We start from the raw sequence: 15,017 nt of genomic DNA, 5'->3' as shown, positions 1-15,017 counted from the left end.
ACAGTGTTGTAGGGCTGTCACTTTTTATTCGAAATTCGAATATCCATTCGAACATGACGTGAAATATCCGTATTTGAACTATAAATAAACCATCCGGTTTTTAAAATGCCATGTGTAGCGCATTTTGTACAATAACACCTCGTAATAGGAAGGAGGCTGAGAGTGAGACCGACAACTGCGACTGTGCGCAAGACAGGGAATCAAATTGGATCTGAAAGGATCACGTTCTGACTGTCACGCATCACATGGACGACAGAGTCAAGTGAGATCTGCTTAACTTAGCGGTAAGTTTAATTTCATCTCAAGTATCAAATGGTTTGTGCTCTCAATCATCAAAAACGGTCAAGCAAACGCAGGGTTAATGTACTTGTGAAAACGCGCGGAATAGGCTATGTATGTGTGCTTGTTGTCAATGAGATGACTTCTCACAAACACGCTCAAGTGCGAGATATATGTGCTTGTCAAAGACAGCCATTAAATCTGCGGAGTTTTCTACCGAAATCTGCAGGCGCGAATTCCGTTTGGGCTTGCCTTACTCCTGCTGCTGTTTAAAGGAACAGTATGTAGGATTGTGGCCAAAACTGGTATTGCAATCACAAACCTTGTGGCTAAAACTGGTACTGCAATCACACAACTAGTGGCCAATACACAAAATGACAACATAAACATCAGTTGAGGGCTGCAACTCCACTTTTTAAATAACAATATCCTTGCCAGGCCAGTGATGTCAGTGATATAAATATTTGAAATGAAAATTAATTCTTAATGTCTAGTGACATATCAGGGCCATTTTATGATTAATTGATATACATTTCTTACATACTGTTCCTTTAAGTCGTACTTCCATTGATCCAATAAATTCTTGATGGACAAATTCAAGTCCCACCCTACATTTTTCCTCATTTCAGAAGCAATTTCACTCAGATATACTTCACCATGGGGAAAATAAGACAATCGCTACTTCCATTTCATTGTGACTTTAAAGGAACAGTATGTAGGATTGTGGCCAAAACTGGTACTGCAATCACACAACTGGTGGCCAATACACAAAATGACAACATAAACATCAATTGAGGGCTGCAACTCCACTTTTTAAATGAAAATATCCTGGCCAGACCACTGTTGTCAGTGATATAAGTATCTGAAATGAAAATGATTTCTTAAAGCTCCACTGTGTAAGATCTACTCCCATCTAGCGGTGAAAGTCTATATGACAAGCAACTGAATAATACTTTCTAGCCCCCCCCCATTCGGAACGCGTTTTAACTTGTACGGTGGCCCGGCCGTGTCATGCCAAGGTTAACATGGCTTCCAGTAGCTACAAAGCAAAAGCAATGAGAAAAAAATGAACAATTTGCAATGTCCTTTGCCTGTGATCCATCAAAGCACACAGATTTATGTTTAACATGAAAAAAGTCTGATTGTCATGATATGTCCGCTTAAAATCACATACAAAAAGCAACCATGACGGGTTTAAATGGACGCGAACTAATATTATGTCAAAGTACAATGCTTATGTTTTAAGTAAACGTTACATGTCCGTGTATATGTAAGAGCTTTCTCTCATATTGGTGAAAAAAGATCGCGCAACTTTCACACGCTTGTAAAATGAAACGAAAGACGCGCAGATCAGACGCTTTTATCAGAGTATTATGTCAGAGTACAATGCTTATGTTTTAAGTAAACATGTTACATATCCGTGTATATGTAAGAGCTTTCTCTCATATTGGTGAAAAAAGATCGCGCAACTTTCACACGCTTGTAAAATGAAACGAAAGACGCGCAGATCAGACGCTTTTATCAGAGTATTATGTCAGACATTATGTCAGAGTACAATGCTTATGTTTTAAGTAAACGTTACATGTCCGTGTATATGTAAGAGCTTTCTCTCATATTGGTGAAAAAAGATCGCGCAACTTTCACACGCTTGTAAAATGAAACGAAAGACGCGCAGATCAGACGCTTTTATCAATGAAAGGCTAAAAATAGCGCTGTCACCGTGTGTTTGTGCTAGAAGTCAGAAAAGATGAAAAACATTTATCTCAGTACCTCAGATTACATAAATGGGTGGAGAGACGGCGTGTGTGTGTTCGAACACATTAAACCACATGTGTGTTTACACTAACAAGTGTTATGCATAATCATGCTAAAGTTAGCCAAGGAACTATAAAACTTCAAGTTTACAACATGGACTGTATAGATGTAAACGAATATGCTGAATTACCTGTGGAGAATATAGAAAGTGCAACTTCAGTGTCCCTTGAGCCCCATCTTGGAAAACTAACTCCAATAGTGACTTTGGTCTTGATGTTTTTCCTGTCACGTTGTCATTTAAAATCCCCGTTTCGCATCCTTGGCGATTTGTTTTAATGTCCTCGAGAATATGTCTTCAACAGGCTTTCAAATCAAAGCATTAGATCGCAGGTTCATCACGGTGTGCGGTTGTTGTAAAATCCGAAGGATTCAGCTACGCAGGTCACAGGATGGATACGTCATCAGGCCTGGTTTATTTAAATTAACTGAGCATTACATTCGCAAGTCATAAGCATATTACATCAATTAACAATTAACTAAGAATAATTGTCAGCTTTATAATTGTTAATATTCTGAAATAAGACTGTCTTGATGACGTATACCGCCTACACATGCAACCTCCGAAGGCTTCAGCCAGCAGCCAGCGTGAGTGTAGAGTGAAAGCGCGAAAGGTGGAGCTTGAATTTCAGGAATGTCCCTCGTCGGCGAATGTATTTCAAAGATGGAGGCACAACATGGATTCAGCCAGAGAGCGCTTCGACGGTATGCATTTTAAATAGCAGATTCTACACTTACGAGAATACTTTCATTAGTGGGTGGGAAGTAATTACACATGAATGAGCACATACTTTTGAAAGAAAACATGGGTTTTTGTTAAGAATTAACTCAATAAAGTACACAGTAGAGCTTTAACTCTTTCGCCGCCATTGACGAGATATCTCATCAATTAAGAGAAAACGCTTCCCAGTCAATGACGAGATTTTCCGGCTTTCCGCAATGCTGCTATTATCCACCAGGTGGCGCAGTTCCGCAACTTATTCAACCCGGAAGTAGCGCCTCACGTGAAAGAGAAAGAACTCCGTGTATGTTTTAAAGATCGCTCTGCATCTGATCTCTATCAAAAGTCCTTCGCAAAAATGGAATTATCTCAGCCTTTTGCTCAAAATTGGGTGTTTTTGAAGAAACCTACCCATGTTTGAGAGGTGATTAAAAGAGAACTAATGAAGGTAGGATGAAACAGTTTTTTTTTTGTTTGAAAGCAGAGGGTCTGTTATTTCATCTGATATATTCTTTGTTTATATATTTAAAGAAGAACATTTTCTGGAAGGCATTACATTTTTGTGAAAATCATGAAAAATGCTGGCGCTGCAACTTTTTTTAAAACGCTGGGCAGTGAAAGAGTTAATTTCTAGTGACATTTCAGTGCCAATTTATGATTAATTGATATAAATTTCTTACATACGGTTCCTTTAACTCTTTTTTTATCCGCAAAAACAGCAGCATTGATCTGACAATGATTCAGTTGATAAGCACATAATTCTGTGTTGCTCTTTATTCAACATCAGATTCTCTCTTTAACAAACCAGTCCTTGTGTTAAGACACTAATAACCCCATTTCAATGCTAACTATAGCATGAGTGCATCGTGTTAATACTATAAGCACACTGTTCTACACTGTAATTCCTTTCACTAAAGTTAATATAAATAAATAAAACTTATACAACATTCATTAATGTTGATTACTACACAATCATGCTGATGCTTTTTTAAAATCATTTAATATTATATAATGTTAATTAAATAATTATGAACTAAGAAAACAAAACAATAGTATACTTTTACTATAAGTAATCCTTGATTATCAAATGTTTTAAAAATAGTTTTATTTTGTGGACTGTTTTGCAATAATGATTTATTGACCTTTCTTTATCTCTCACAAATATTACTATTGAAATTTAAGCAACACATTAAAAACAAATTTTTAAGAAAAACTAACACAGCATTATCTTATCTGTCTCACCAATTTCAGTTCTTTACACAAACTCACATTTCACAACACTGAAACACTGTTACAAAACATAGATCTGCATAATCAGCTGAACATTCATAGCATCATGGAGCATGGACTGTCACACCTCCAACGAAACCACATTGGGTTACAAAGAAAAAAACACACCAGGTTACTCACCACAGCTTGACTGATGAAACACCATGCAAAACTGCCTCTGTCAATGTTAAATTATTTATCTTATCTCAACTCTTCTTTCTGCCCATGGGAGGACAGCAAACATCTGTACAGATATCGCTGGGGGCCACCAGTAAAAAAGCGCAATGGCTGACAATAGGCACTATCGCTCCTCTCTCTATTCAGAGCAGGAGTTGGGATTGCAATGGGACGACGTGGATTCAAAGCCTCCTGTTAATAATCTTATTCACAGAGTCCTGGCATGAGGGGCGGAGCCTGTGGTGATGGGGACAGACAGAGTTGAGCCAAAATGTACTTCTAATGATAGAGGCCTCGATTCACAGATATTCGAGATGGGAACGCAGCTGTGCTTATTCACACATTCACACACAAAAACTCTCAACGCCATAATACCGATTGCGTTATGAAGACTAAAGCTAAAGGCATGCTGCAGAATGTGTGCATGGACATGAATACATAATATTAAAAGAATGAACTATTGAGTACTCAAATGTAAAAAAAACATGCCGCAGAAATCCTGAAACTGGTACTGTATACAGGCATTAACATCAACAGTGATAAAAAAACTGCAATAACATCTCTTGTTTACTGCTTGCTAGTGTCAAAATCTGTATGAACCTTAAAGGGGACATTTCACAAGACTTTTTAAGATGTAAAATAAGTATTTGGTGTCTCCAGAGTATGTATGTGAAGTCTTAGCTCAATATACATCATTTATTATAACATGTTAAAATTGTCACTTTGTAGGCGTGAGCAAAAATGTGCTGTTTTGGGTGCGTCCTTTAAAATGCAATTGGTTAACAGTGAACTGTCTGTGAACATCATTGCTGACTTTACAAAAAACTTGAGTTCTAACGTCTGACATATTCTGCAAAAAAACTAGTCAAAGAAATCTACCCAGCATCTACCCAAAGTAGATTGAGTTCATATTCATGTTCTGTATTAAATATATATAGTAGATGCTTGTTATTATGCTTTTCGAAGTTACGTTAAAATTGATCAAATATATTGAAAAGTGACCATCAAATATCTGCACCAAATATAATGATTATTCCAAAATTAATTTGAATAAGAAGCAAATTACAGGCCATTATATTTTACATGCTTTACAATCTATGTAGTAGAGGGTACGCCGTTGGTCCGACGCAGAATTATAAATCAGGCTTAAAGTTCGGTATTTTACATTTAAAGCCGTGTTTTCAGATTGTTTATGATGAAATAGAACGGTTTTGACTGAAATTTGGACATATGATGCTATCCCGAGAATTTTTGGGTGTTTGTTCTATCACCTCCCACCTCTATAATGGCTGCATAGGTGCACTGAAACAATCATTTCTAAAATGCATTAAACTTTCGTTTACAAATACGTGAAACTCACCGAGTGGTCAGGGGTGTTCAATGATATGCTCACACAAAAATCGCTGCAAAAGATGCTTTCCAATAGGTTTTATCGTAGATTTTGTCCAACTCCATTGACTTGTATTAGATGTGCTGTGAGGTACGGTATTACTCCGCGCTGGGAACTTTGTTTGTATTCCTGCATTTGGCAAAGGTGGATTATCGCCACCAACTGGGCTGGAGTGTCTATTATTCAAGCTCTCAACGAAAGAATATACGTGAGTCGTTTGGAAAAATTGGTCCACAAGTTTACAACGAATGCTAAAACACCTGTTGGAAAGCGTCTTTTGCAGCGATTTTTGTGTGAGCATATCAGTGAACACCCCTGACCACTCGGTGAGTTTCACGTCTTTGTAAACAAAAGTTTAATGCATTTTAGGAAGGATTGTTCCAGTGCACCTATACACCCATTATAGAGGTGGGAGGTGATAGAACAAACACCCGAAAATTCTCGGGACAGCATCAAATTTCAATCAAAACCGTTCTATTTCATCATAAATAATCTGACAACAGGGCTTTAAGTGTAAAATACCGAACTTGTCCTTTAAGTCAGATCTTCAGTTGTGTCAAGTCATCAGTTTTTGTGTCATGAACAGATCAATTTACGAGTTGTGTGACTGTCTGTTGCATAATCTCTTACATCTAGCAGTGTATGGAGATGATAGTCCTGGAAGACACTGTGTAGAAAATCCAGGTCTTTCTCACTGCAGTCTGCCAATGCATGAATCTCCTCCAAACTGTCCAGCACCTGTGACACAGCCCCTATGCATGTACACATACAAAATCCAAGCATTAACTAGATTGTAAAAATACATATACAACACATGAGATGACACATTTGACTACGTAAGGGGACAGGCAATGACACCTACTTTCAGCCGCTAACAATCCTGCAGCATGGTCAGCGTAGAAACAATCAACAAATATTGCATTAACAATACAGAGTAAACATAACAATGCAGACACAACAATCAGTTTCTAAGGAGTTAGTATATTAATATTGTCTACCCTGTATATTAGTGGAAATGTGTTGTGAAACTCTGTGTTACGCATTAAATTCTGTGGTAAATTTTCAGAGAAGAAAAAGACAGGAAGTAACCACAAGTGATATGAGAAGGAAACAGGAAATGTAAGCCACATGTAATTTGATAAAATAAGATTAAAGTCTCTCTTTCTCCTCTCAAACACTACTAAAGCATACAGGCAAGGAGTAGGCAGGATGGAAGCTGCTCGTGTCTCTCCCGTTCCCTTAGTACCTGATGATGTGGGATCCTCGGAAAAGTCAGGGAGATCTTCAGGTGGGTCTCCATAGAAAGAGTTAAACTTGTGGCTGGACACTGCTGCCAGCACAGCGCCCTGTCAAAGCAAAAAAAATATATGTATCAAGCCTGCATCACACCACCGTTTCCAGGTACAAACGCTCTATTACAGGCCTAAAGTAAACAGCAAACTACACTAAAATACACTGACAGAAATGCTATACAGAAAAGTCACGGTTCTGACTATTAACGGAAACCACAGATGGTCAGATGATTAATTGATTTGTTTTAAAGAAATCATTTACATATGTACACCATGAGTTTGTAAAAGCCTAGCTTTAAAGGGACATTCCCCTTTTTGTGAAAATATGCTCATTTTCCAGCTCACCTAGAGTTAAACATTTGATTTATCCCGTTTTGGAATCCATTCATCTGATCTCTGGGTCTGGCGATAGCACTTTTAGCATAGCTTAGCACAATCCATTGAATCTGATTAGACCATTAGCATCACGCTAAAAATTAACCGAATATTTTTCCTATTAAAAACTTGACTCTTCTGTAGTTACATCGTGTAATAAGACAGACGGATAAAATAAAAGTTGTGATTTTCTAGGCAGATATGGCTGGGAACTATACTCTCATTCTGGCGTAATAATCAAGGACTTTGCTGCTGTAACATGTCTGCAGCAGGCGTAGTGATATTACCCACTGCCCGAAAATAGTCCCCTTGGTTAATTATTTTTAATAGAAGGGGACTATTTTCGGGCACTGCGTTATATCACTACGCCTGCGTTATATCACTACGCCTGCTGCCGCCATGTTACATCAGCAAAGTCCTTGATTATTACGCGAGTTTGAGAGTATAGTTCCTAGTCACATCTGCAAATTAAATTTTTTTGTCGGTCTTAGTACACGATGTAACTACAGAAGAGTCACGTTTTAAATAGAAAAAATATTGAAACTCTGGTTATTTTTTATTATTATTTGTTGTGCGATGCTAATGGTCTAATCAGATTCAATGGATTGTGCTAAGCTATGCTAAAAGTGCTAGCGCCAGACCCGGAGATCAGCTGAATGAATTCCAAAATGGTAAGAATCAAATGTTTAACTCTAGGGGAGCTGGAAAATTAGCATATTTAAAAAAAGTGGAGTGTCGCTTTAAATGCATGATATGAATAAAAAGCACTCGGCTGTTGAGATTGTGGTCTCGCTTGAAATAAAAGAAGGCTTGGACCCAAAAAACACTATTCCTTATTTCACTAACTAACCAATGGATTAAATCTAACAATAATTAAAATAACTTAAAATTAATGGAATGATTTCCTCTATACATTTCAATTGCATACAGACAGCCCTATTTTGTATATATGTGAACCTGTTTGTAAAATCCCAGCTAAAGTTATTTTATTGCAATTTAATAAAATTAATTTTAATAAAATTATCCTACATAATGTAAAGACAATTGTGTAAAAACATAACCTTGATATCTTAATTATATTGACTGAGTAAGATCATGTCAAAGATTATAGTCACACTTTGATGCTCCAAAACTCATAATTAGATCACAAGACCTTAGCCTCGATTTCACACACAGGGTCACATGATTGCGGTTCTACTACAACACGTGAGAACATGCACAAAATTCGTTCACATAAATAGATGCCGAAGCAGAAAACAGATGGTCTTTAGTGCTGGTGTCTCACTTTTAGTTTCCTCCTTGCATTGAACTTCCTCAGCTGCTCGACTGTCTCTGGAAGGTGAATCTTGTAGGCATAGCGGTCCCTCTCCTAAGGGGAAACAAACCCCCAACACTTTATATGATGCCAGTATACCTCAATAAGTTTGGTCAGATGTATTTAGCAAAACACTTCACATTGTCATATGCCAGTGTTTCCACTTGCCATACCTAAACCAAAGTCGTTTTTATTTGTCATGGTAAGAGGACTGACTTACTTGAAAATGTGAGTAGTTGCTAAAGGAATTAATGTATTTTTAGCACCATATAACACTCTTCAATTCTCAAAAAGCATTATAGGATGTTTTTCATCTCTTGCATTTGAAGCGTACAGTAAGACTTTCTCACAAATAAAGTGAATTTAGTTATGTGATTGGCTAAATTCATAGGACCATTTATTTTACATTGACATCACAACATTGACAGCATTATGCTGTGTGCTTTCCTTCATTGTAAGAGATAGTTGAACTAGGTTTAAATTAGGGCTGGGTGGCATATACTGTTAACATGAAATACAATGTCAGCAATAACAGATTTTTTTTTTCCGTGAATTGAGCAGAATGTATATAAGTGGGCGTGGCTAACTTGGCACTACATTGCATATTAAACTAAATGTGAAGGAGAAACAGGAAATAATCCACTCATAACAAATGTTAACAAGTAATTTCTCTAATTTCATAATAAGTGGCAATGAAATCACTGCAGGTCTCCCTCTTTCTCTGGAGGTGTGCTGCCAATTAAAACAAGCACATCCCGCACATAACGCTGTTAAAAGTTTTCTGAAGTTTAAGCAAGCTAGGACAAAACTTGCATTTATATCAGTAAAGGGTGCACAGCTGGAGCGATGCAGTTTGACGTGCTGTTTCCTCACAGTACAAACATCTTGGTTATGGTGTAGTCTATTTGGAGGTTAAGTGCAAAAAGACTTACTTTAAACAGACTCTATGGTCATCACCTTATAGCACCTCTCATATTTATAATCTCCATATCTAAACATTTGCCTCTTTTATACGGGTGTATTTACCCTGCCTGTAGGTTTGTGCATTTATTTATACTTTTATATAAATGAATAACTTAAATAAAATACATTTAAAAACAAGATTCTGTCTATCAAGACTTTATATAATTATGTTATCTACAGGGCATTTAATTTAAACTTGCCCTTATTTAAAAACTGTGCATTTAGTTTAAAGCTTATTTAGTAAGTGGCAGATTTCTGCAAATTTGTATATTCAAAAAAACAATTGAAACTGAAAAACATATGTTACCACGAAAAAAAAAAGACTTATTCCATGAAATAGATTTTTGGTCTTACCACCCACTCTTTGTTCAAATTTAAGAAATAACCATATATTACATTTTAAATGATTTTTGAATATCCCCATTTCAGTGAATAAAAGGAACAGAAAACTTGTGTTATGTGCTGCTGGTACCTTGAGCCAAGGGTGATTGAGAGCTTCATACACTGTGATCCTTTCTGCAGGGTCCAGCATCAGCATACGACGCACCAGGTCTTTGGCACTCTCTGAGATGTGGCCCCATTGCCGAGGGTTCAACTGTGGATAACAGAACAAACCCAGAGATCTTCATCACTAAAATAATGCAGATGCCAGACCTGGGGAAGCTGTGAACCTCACAGAATTTACTTTGTAAAGGGGGTCACACACCAAACTAAAAGCGCAGCGCCACGTCACGTGTAGGACAACTAAATTAAATAGCGCAAGCTTAGTCAGATAGCGTCTACTTTAAAATGCTAAATATACGTTAGCAGGCAATGTTAATCGCTAATGTTTTGGGACAAATATTACGTTATTTAATGTTCAACTATGTGAGTGGAACGACAGGTATTTGAGCAGTGTCCAGAGTCATAGCGGACAGCTGCTGAAAGCCTCCGCCGGTGTGCGTACATTCATAGAAAATAATGTGTTCTGTTTTTAGATTCTTGGTGCTAGCTTCTTGTCCGGTGTGCGACCCCCTTTACTGTGTTTCTTATGTAACTGAATCACTACCTTGTATTTTCCTTTAATGACTGATTCAAAGAGGCGCTCTTTGGTGCCATAGAAGGGCAGGCAACCACTCAGCAGTATGAAGAGGATGACTCCGCAGCCCCACACATCTACAGGTTTCCCATAAGGCTCTCTTTTCACCACCTCAGGAGCCATGAAGTGCGGAGTACCAACGCGGCCTGCAGTGCAGAAAACTCATTCAAACATGTACAAAAGAGCTGTCGCTGGTATAAGTTTTGAACAGTCGAAAAGAAAAACTGTGTATGCAATGCTAATAGCTGTATAAAATAAAGTTTGAGCTTGTGCTTTTGTGGAAAACAAAGAACTGAAAGTATGCAATAAGAGGAAGCGTAATAATCCAAAGTGTTTCATTTCTTTGAATCAAATAAATGAAAACATATTTCCAATTTTCTTTATAAATTCTTTTATTACATAGAAAGTGCTAAGGTCACTGCATGCATTAGTCATTATAGACGGGTTTAACTGTTAACTACTTTTTGGCCGTTTTTGTCTTTAATGTACTGTATGCCTTATTTGAGGTTTTCTTTACTTCAAAATTAGTTTGCTTTATATAGTAATATATATAGTATATATAGTATATATATATATATATATATATATATATAGTATATATATATATATAGTAATAAGTAAAACGACTGTGATTGCCTTGCAATATCATAAAGAAGTACTACAGTTGTTGAGGGTATCAGTATGCCCCTTTTTAGATACAAAGTCATACTTTTTTAAAAGGTACAGCCCCAGTGGCTATATTGGATGAGATTTGAGCCAACATGTTTATTTATGTAATTCTTGTAAAATTATGGAAACAATAGATTTAGTTTGCTTGTCCGGGGTAGCAGTGGAGTTGTGTGTTTGTTTAACACTGGATTTCGTTGAAATGGGGGTCATGAGTCGCAGGCAGTAAGTAAAACTGCATCAAATGTCTGCATTTTGTTGGCGATCAGTGCGTGAGTGCATATAATGTAAACGACGCGAACATGTAGTGAATGAAGTTATCCAGATATACTGGGATAGTGTTTTGTGTGTGTGTTGCTTGCTCATGACTCGCTCCCCCTGCAGTACGCCTCAAGGGGGTTGGGAAAGAATATGTATAGCTTATCTGTCTTTTATAAATCTGATAAAACTAAAGACTCTTTGGATATATGAAAGATGTAATACTACCATATTACTATAGGGACTCAAGATTAACATGAGATAAGAATAAACAGTGTGTGTTAGGTGAGCTTTAATAAAAATTAAACCATCCTAATTGGGTTACATAACAACCCATTTGCTCGGTGGTTAAAATTAACAACACAGCTATTCTGCATTCACAAGATGTTGGGTTTTTAACCAGTGTTCAGTTAGAGTGTAGTAGACCAATTTTAAGTGCACAACAAGGTATTTACAATAAGGTTTACCTCCAGCAACTAGTCCAGACTCGCCAAGCTGAATAGCCACACCAAAGCCACCCAGTTTCACCGGAGCTGAATTCTCCTTTGATGCCAGTAACACACAATGCGGCTGCAGAAAAAAAGATTTAAAAAAATGTTACAACTACAAACATCACAGTGGAACAGTCAATAAAAATAGAAAACAAGTGGTTAGCTACTCTTGACTACAAGGTCAACCATAACTTAGAATGCTTCCCCACTTTATTTATTTTATTGGCCCAAATAAAAAAACTACTAAAAATAAACACAGAGGGATTCTGGTATCTGCCAATCCGCAGGAGATAGCAATCTCTAAAATTGTGTAAAACCACTCAGGAAGTAACAAAGCATTCTTCAAAACATTAAACTAACTAGTCAGAATGAGACGGATAAGGAAATGTCTTAAACTTGCCAAACCGCAACCTGATCTATAAACATTTCTATTTAAAAGTCCACATTACAATGGCTAAAAAAGCAAAAAAAAACACACTTTTGAAAACGTCAAAATTTAAGTGGTGTGAAACATGTTCGAGTACCATTTCATATTTCTGAATAAAAGTGCATCTTATTAAGGAGTAAGATACAACTTCTCCGTGGTACCAAAAAAGGCTGATATTGAATTATTGGATTAAACGAATTAGAGGGACACATTTTTAAGATTTAAAATAAATCTGTGGTGTTTCCAGAGTACATATGTGAAGTTCCAGCTCAAAATACCATATAGATAATGTTTTATAGCATGTTAAAATTGCCACTTTGTAGGTGTGAGCAAAAATGCCGTTTTGGGTGTCCTTTTAAATGCAAATTAAAATGCAAATGAGCTGATCTCTGCACTAAATGGCAGTGTCGTGGTTGGATAGTCCCCTTCTGACATCACAGGGGGAGCCAAATTCAATGACCTATTTTTCACATGCTTGCAGAGAATGGTTTGCTACAACTAAGTTACTGGGTTGATCTCTATCACATTTTTTAGGTTGACAAAAGCACTGGGGACCTCATTATAGCATTAAACATGAAAAAGTCAGATTTTCATGATATGCCCCCTTTAATAGGTGAAAAAGACAAAAAAAAGTTTACACAAACTTTTCAGACTTAAAACTTCCAATCAGACTTATTTTCAAACTTCTGTGTGGACTAATAAAACAGGTCCACACAGGTAAACTGCTCATATTGTTTTACATTTATTTATTCATATACTTAAACACTTACATTTGAACACATACATTTGTAAAAACTCCTGATAATGAGGAAATGGTTGGTAAAGATGTGGTTAATCGACGCTTATTTGCATTCTCCACCTACACTCTACGCTGGCAGATGCGCAGCTGACTTTTGCGGTAGTTTGCTGAGGAACTGAAAAAGGAAGATAAAGCAGTCTGCAAAGCAGTGATCCAAAGAGAGATAAGACAGAGACTTTCAACTGGAGGCAGCAAAAACACCACGCTGATGGATACAGTTCAAAAGGTATGCATCTTTATTATTTATGATGCACCATTTATTTTCCTACACTCTATTAAAAGGATGTGTTATCCTATTTAACACATTATGTGTAATTTCGAGTTGATTTTGTGTTTAAATAATAAATAAAAGGGACAACACAAGATGTGTTAAAAGAACACAAAGTGTGTTCCAAAAATATTTCCTAGTACGTTATAAAGTTAGTAAAAAGATTACATTTAGACTCTGTTTTTCTTTCTAAGGATTGAAAACCTCACTCGCGCAATGGAGAGCAACAATACCCTAGTGTTCACAAATGCATCATTAGGAAGCACTCCACAAAATCTCCAAATAAATGAAGAATGCAAAATGGATAACACAAGCTTAAAGGTGCCACTGGCTATTTTTTATGCGTTGTTCTTCCTTTTTGGATTGATTGGAAATCTGTTGGCTCTCTGGGTGTTTGTGAGAGTGCATTCAAAGAAGAACTCCATTCGCATTTTCCTCATTAACTTGGCTCTGGCTGACTTACTCCTGGTGATCTGCCTGCCTTTCCGGGTGGCGTATCATTCAAACAACAACAGCTGGGTGCTTCCACCAGTCTTTTGCAGGATAGTGGGCAACGTCTTTTACGGCAACATGTACATCAGTATAATTTTACTAGGCCTTATTAGTATAGACCGCTACTTAAAATTCCAAAGGGCTTCATGCAGGCGGCTCTTCCTCCAGAGCAGGTGGAGTGTGATTCTCTGCTGCGTCGTCTGGGTTCTGGCTTGTGCCCCAATGGTGGCACTGATCTCCAAGGCTCCGGAGAACAATGAGTCCCAAAAGTGCTTTGAATACAAAAAACTGAACAAATCCAAATGGAAAGCTTACTTTAACATTTTCATCGTGGTTATGTTTTGGGTGGTCTTTGCCGGTTTGGTCATCTCCTACGGAAAGATTGGAATGAAGCTTATTACAGCTTCCCGAGAGAAACCGGATTTTCCAAACGCAGCCAGGTACAACAAAACGGCACTGAAGTCCTTTTTTGTGCTTTTCCTGTTCACACTGTGTTTTGTGCCGTATCATTTTATTAGGATTTTTTATATCATGTCACAGATGGCACCTGACACTTCCTGTGACTGGATGAACTTTATGGATAAATCAAATGAAATCGCTTTGCTACTGTCTGCTCTCAACAGCTGTCTGGATCCAGTTATGTACTTTCTGCTGTGTGGTTCTATAAGGAAAGTGATGCTTAAAATCATCTGTAATGGTTTTTGCATGCAAAGCATTGGATTATTATTTAGCTCTACTGAATCTACAAATGAACAGCCGAAGAACAATGCAGTTGAGCCTGTAATATCACCGGTGATAGACTGTGATTATAGTAACAGCTCTGAAAACACAAAAAGTTTTTGTAACCTTACAGCAGAGTCGATCAGATCATGTTAGAAAATATTGGTCTTGAATTTCTGTTTCTTTCCTATTTTTCAGAAACACTACACGTTAGTAAAATGTAAC

The 15,017-nt window shown here is 37.2% G+C and overlaps 2 protein-coding genes across 9 annotated transcripts in view; one reads left to right on the top strand and one right to left on the bottom strand.

Annotated features, from left to right (window-relative positions):
* caska (calcium/calmodulin-dependent serine protein kinase a) overlaps positions 1-15,017 on the bottom strand; it is a 182,161-nt gene that overhangs the window by 31,382 nt on the left and 135,762 nt on the right. For 4 of the 8 annotated variants that reach the window (XM_065251872.2, XM_065251875.2, XM_073812036.1 and 1 more), the window contains exons 6-12: positions 12,063-12,165; positions 10,642-10,817; positions 10,066-10,188; positions 8,601-8,684; positions 6,895-6,994; positions 6,511-6,528; positions 6,279-6,400 (exon numbers count right to left, since the gene is read on the bottom strand). In XM_065251872.2, the coding sequence (XP_065107944.1) occupies positions 6,279-6,400; positions 6,511-6,528; positions 6,895-6,994; positions 8,601-8,684; positions 10,066-10,188; positions 10,642-10,817; positions 12,063-12,165 (726 nt within the window). The remainder of the gene's footprint in view (positions 1-6,278; positions 6,401-6,510; positions 6,529-6,894; positions 6,995-8,600; positions 8,685-10,065; positions 10,189-10,641; positions 10,818-12,062; positions 12,166-15,017) is intronic. The other 4 variants (XM_065251873.2, XM_065251876.2, XM_065251881.2 and 1 more) reach the window with 2 other exon arrangements.
* The window catches only part of LOC135733065 (probable G-protein coupled receptor 34), a 1,832-nt gene continuing 130 nt past the window's right edge, over positions 13,316-15,017 (top strand). Inside the window, exons 1-2 of the mRNA XM_065251380.2 lie at positions 13,316-13,538; positions 13,775-15,017. The exon at positions 13,775-15,017 is cut by the window's right edge and continues 130 nt beyond it. Of these exons, the coding sequence (XP_065107452.1) occupies positions 13,797-14,948 (1,152 nt within the window). The 5' untranslated portion in view covers positions 13,316-13,538; positions 13,775-13,796 and the 3' untranslated portion in view covers positions 14,949-15,017. The remainder of the gene's footprint in view (positions 13,539-13,774) is intronic.

This window comes from Paramisgurnus dabryanus, chromosome 15, assembly GCF_030506205.2.
Source record: "Paramisgurnus dabryanus chromosome 15, PD_genome_1.1, whole genome shotgun sequence".
NCBI lineage: Eukaryota > Metazoa > Chordata > Actinopteri > Cypriniformes > Cobitidae > Paramisgurnus > Paramisgurnus dabryanus.
The sequence above is the reverse complement of the archived record's forward strand: the minus strand, read 5'-3'. Positions and strand labels throughout refer to the sequence as shown.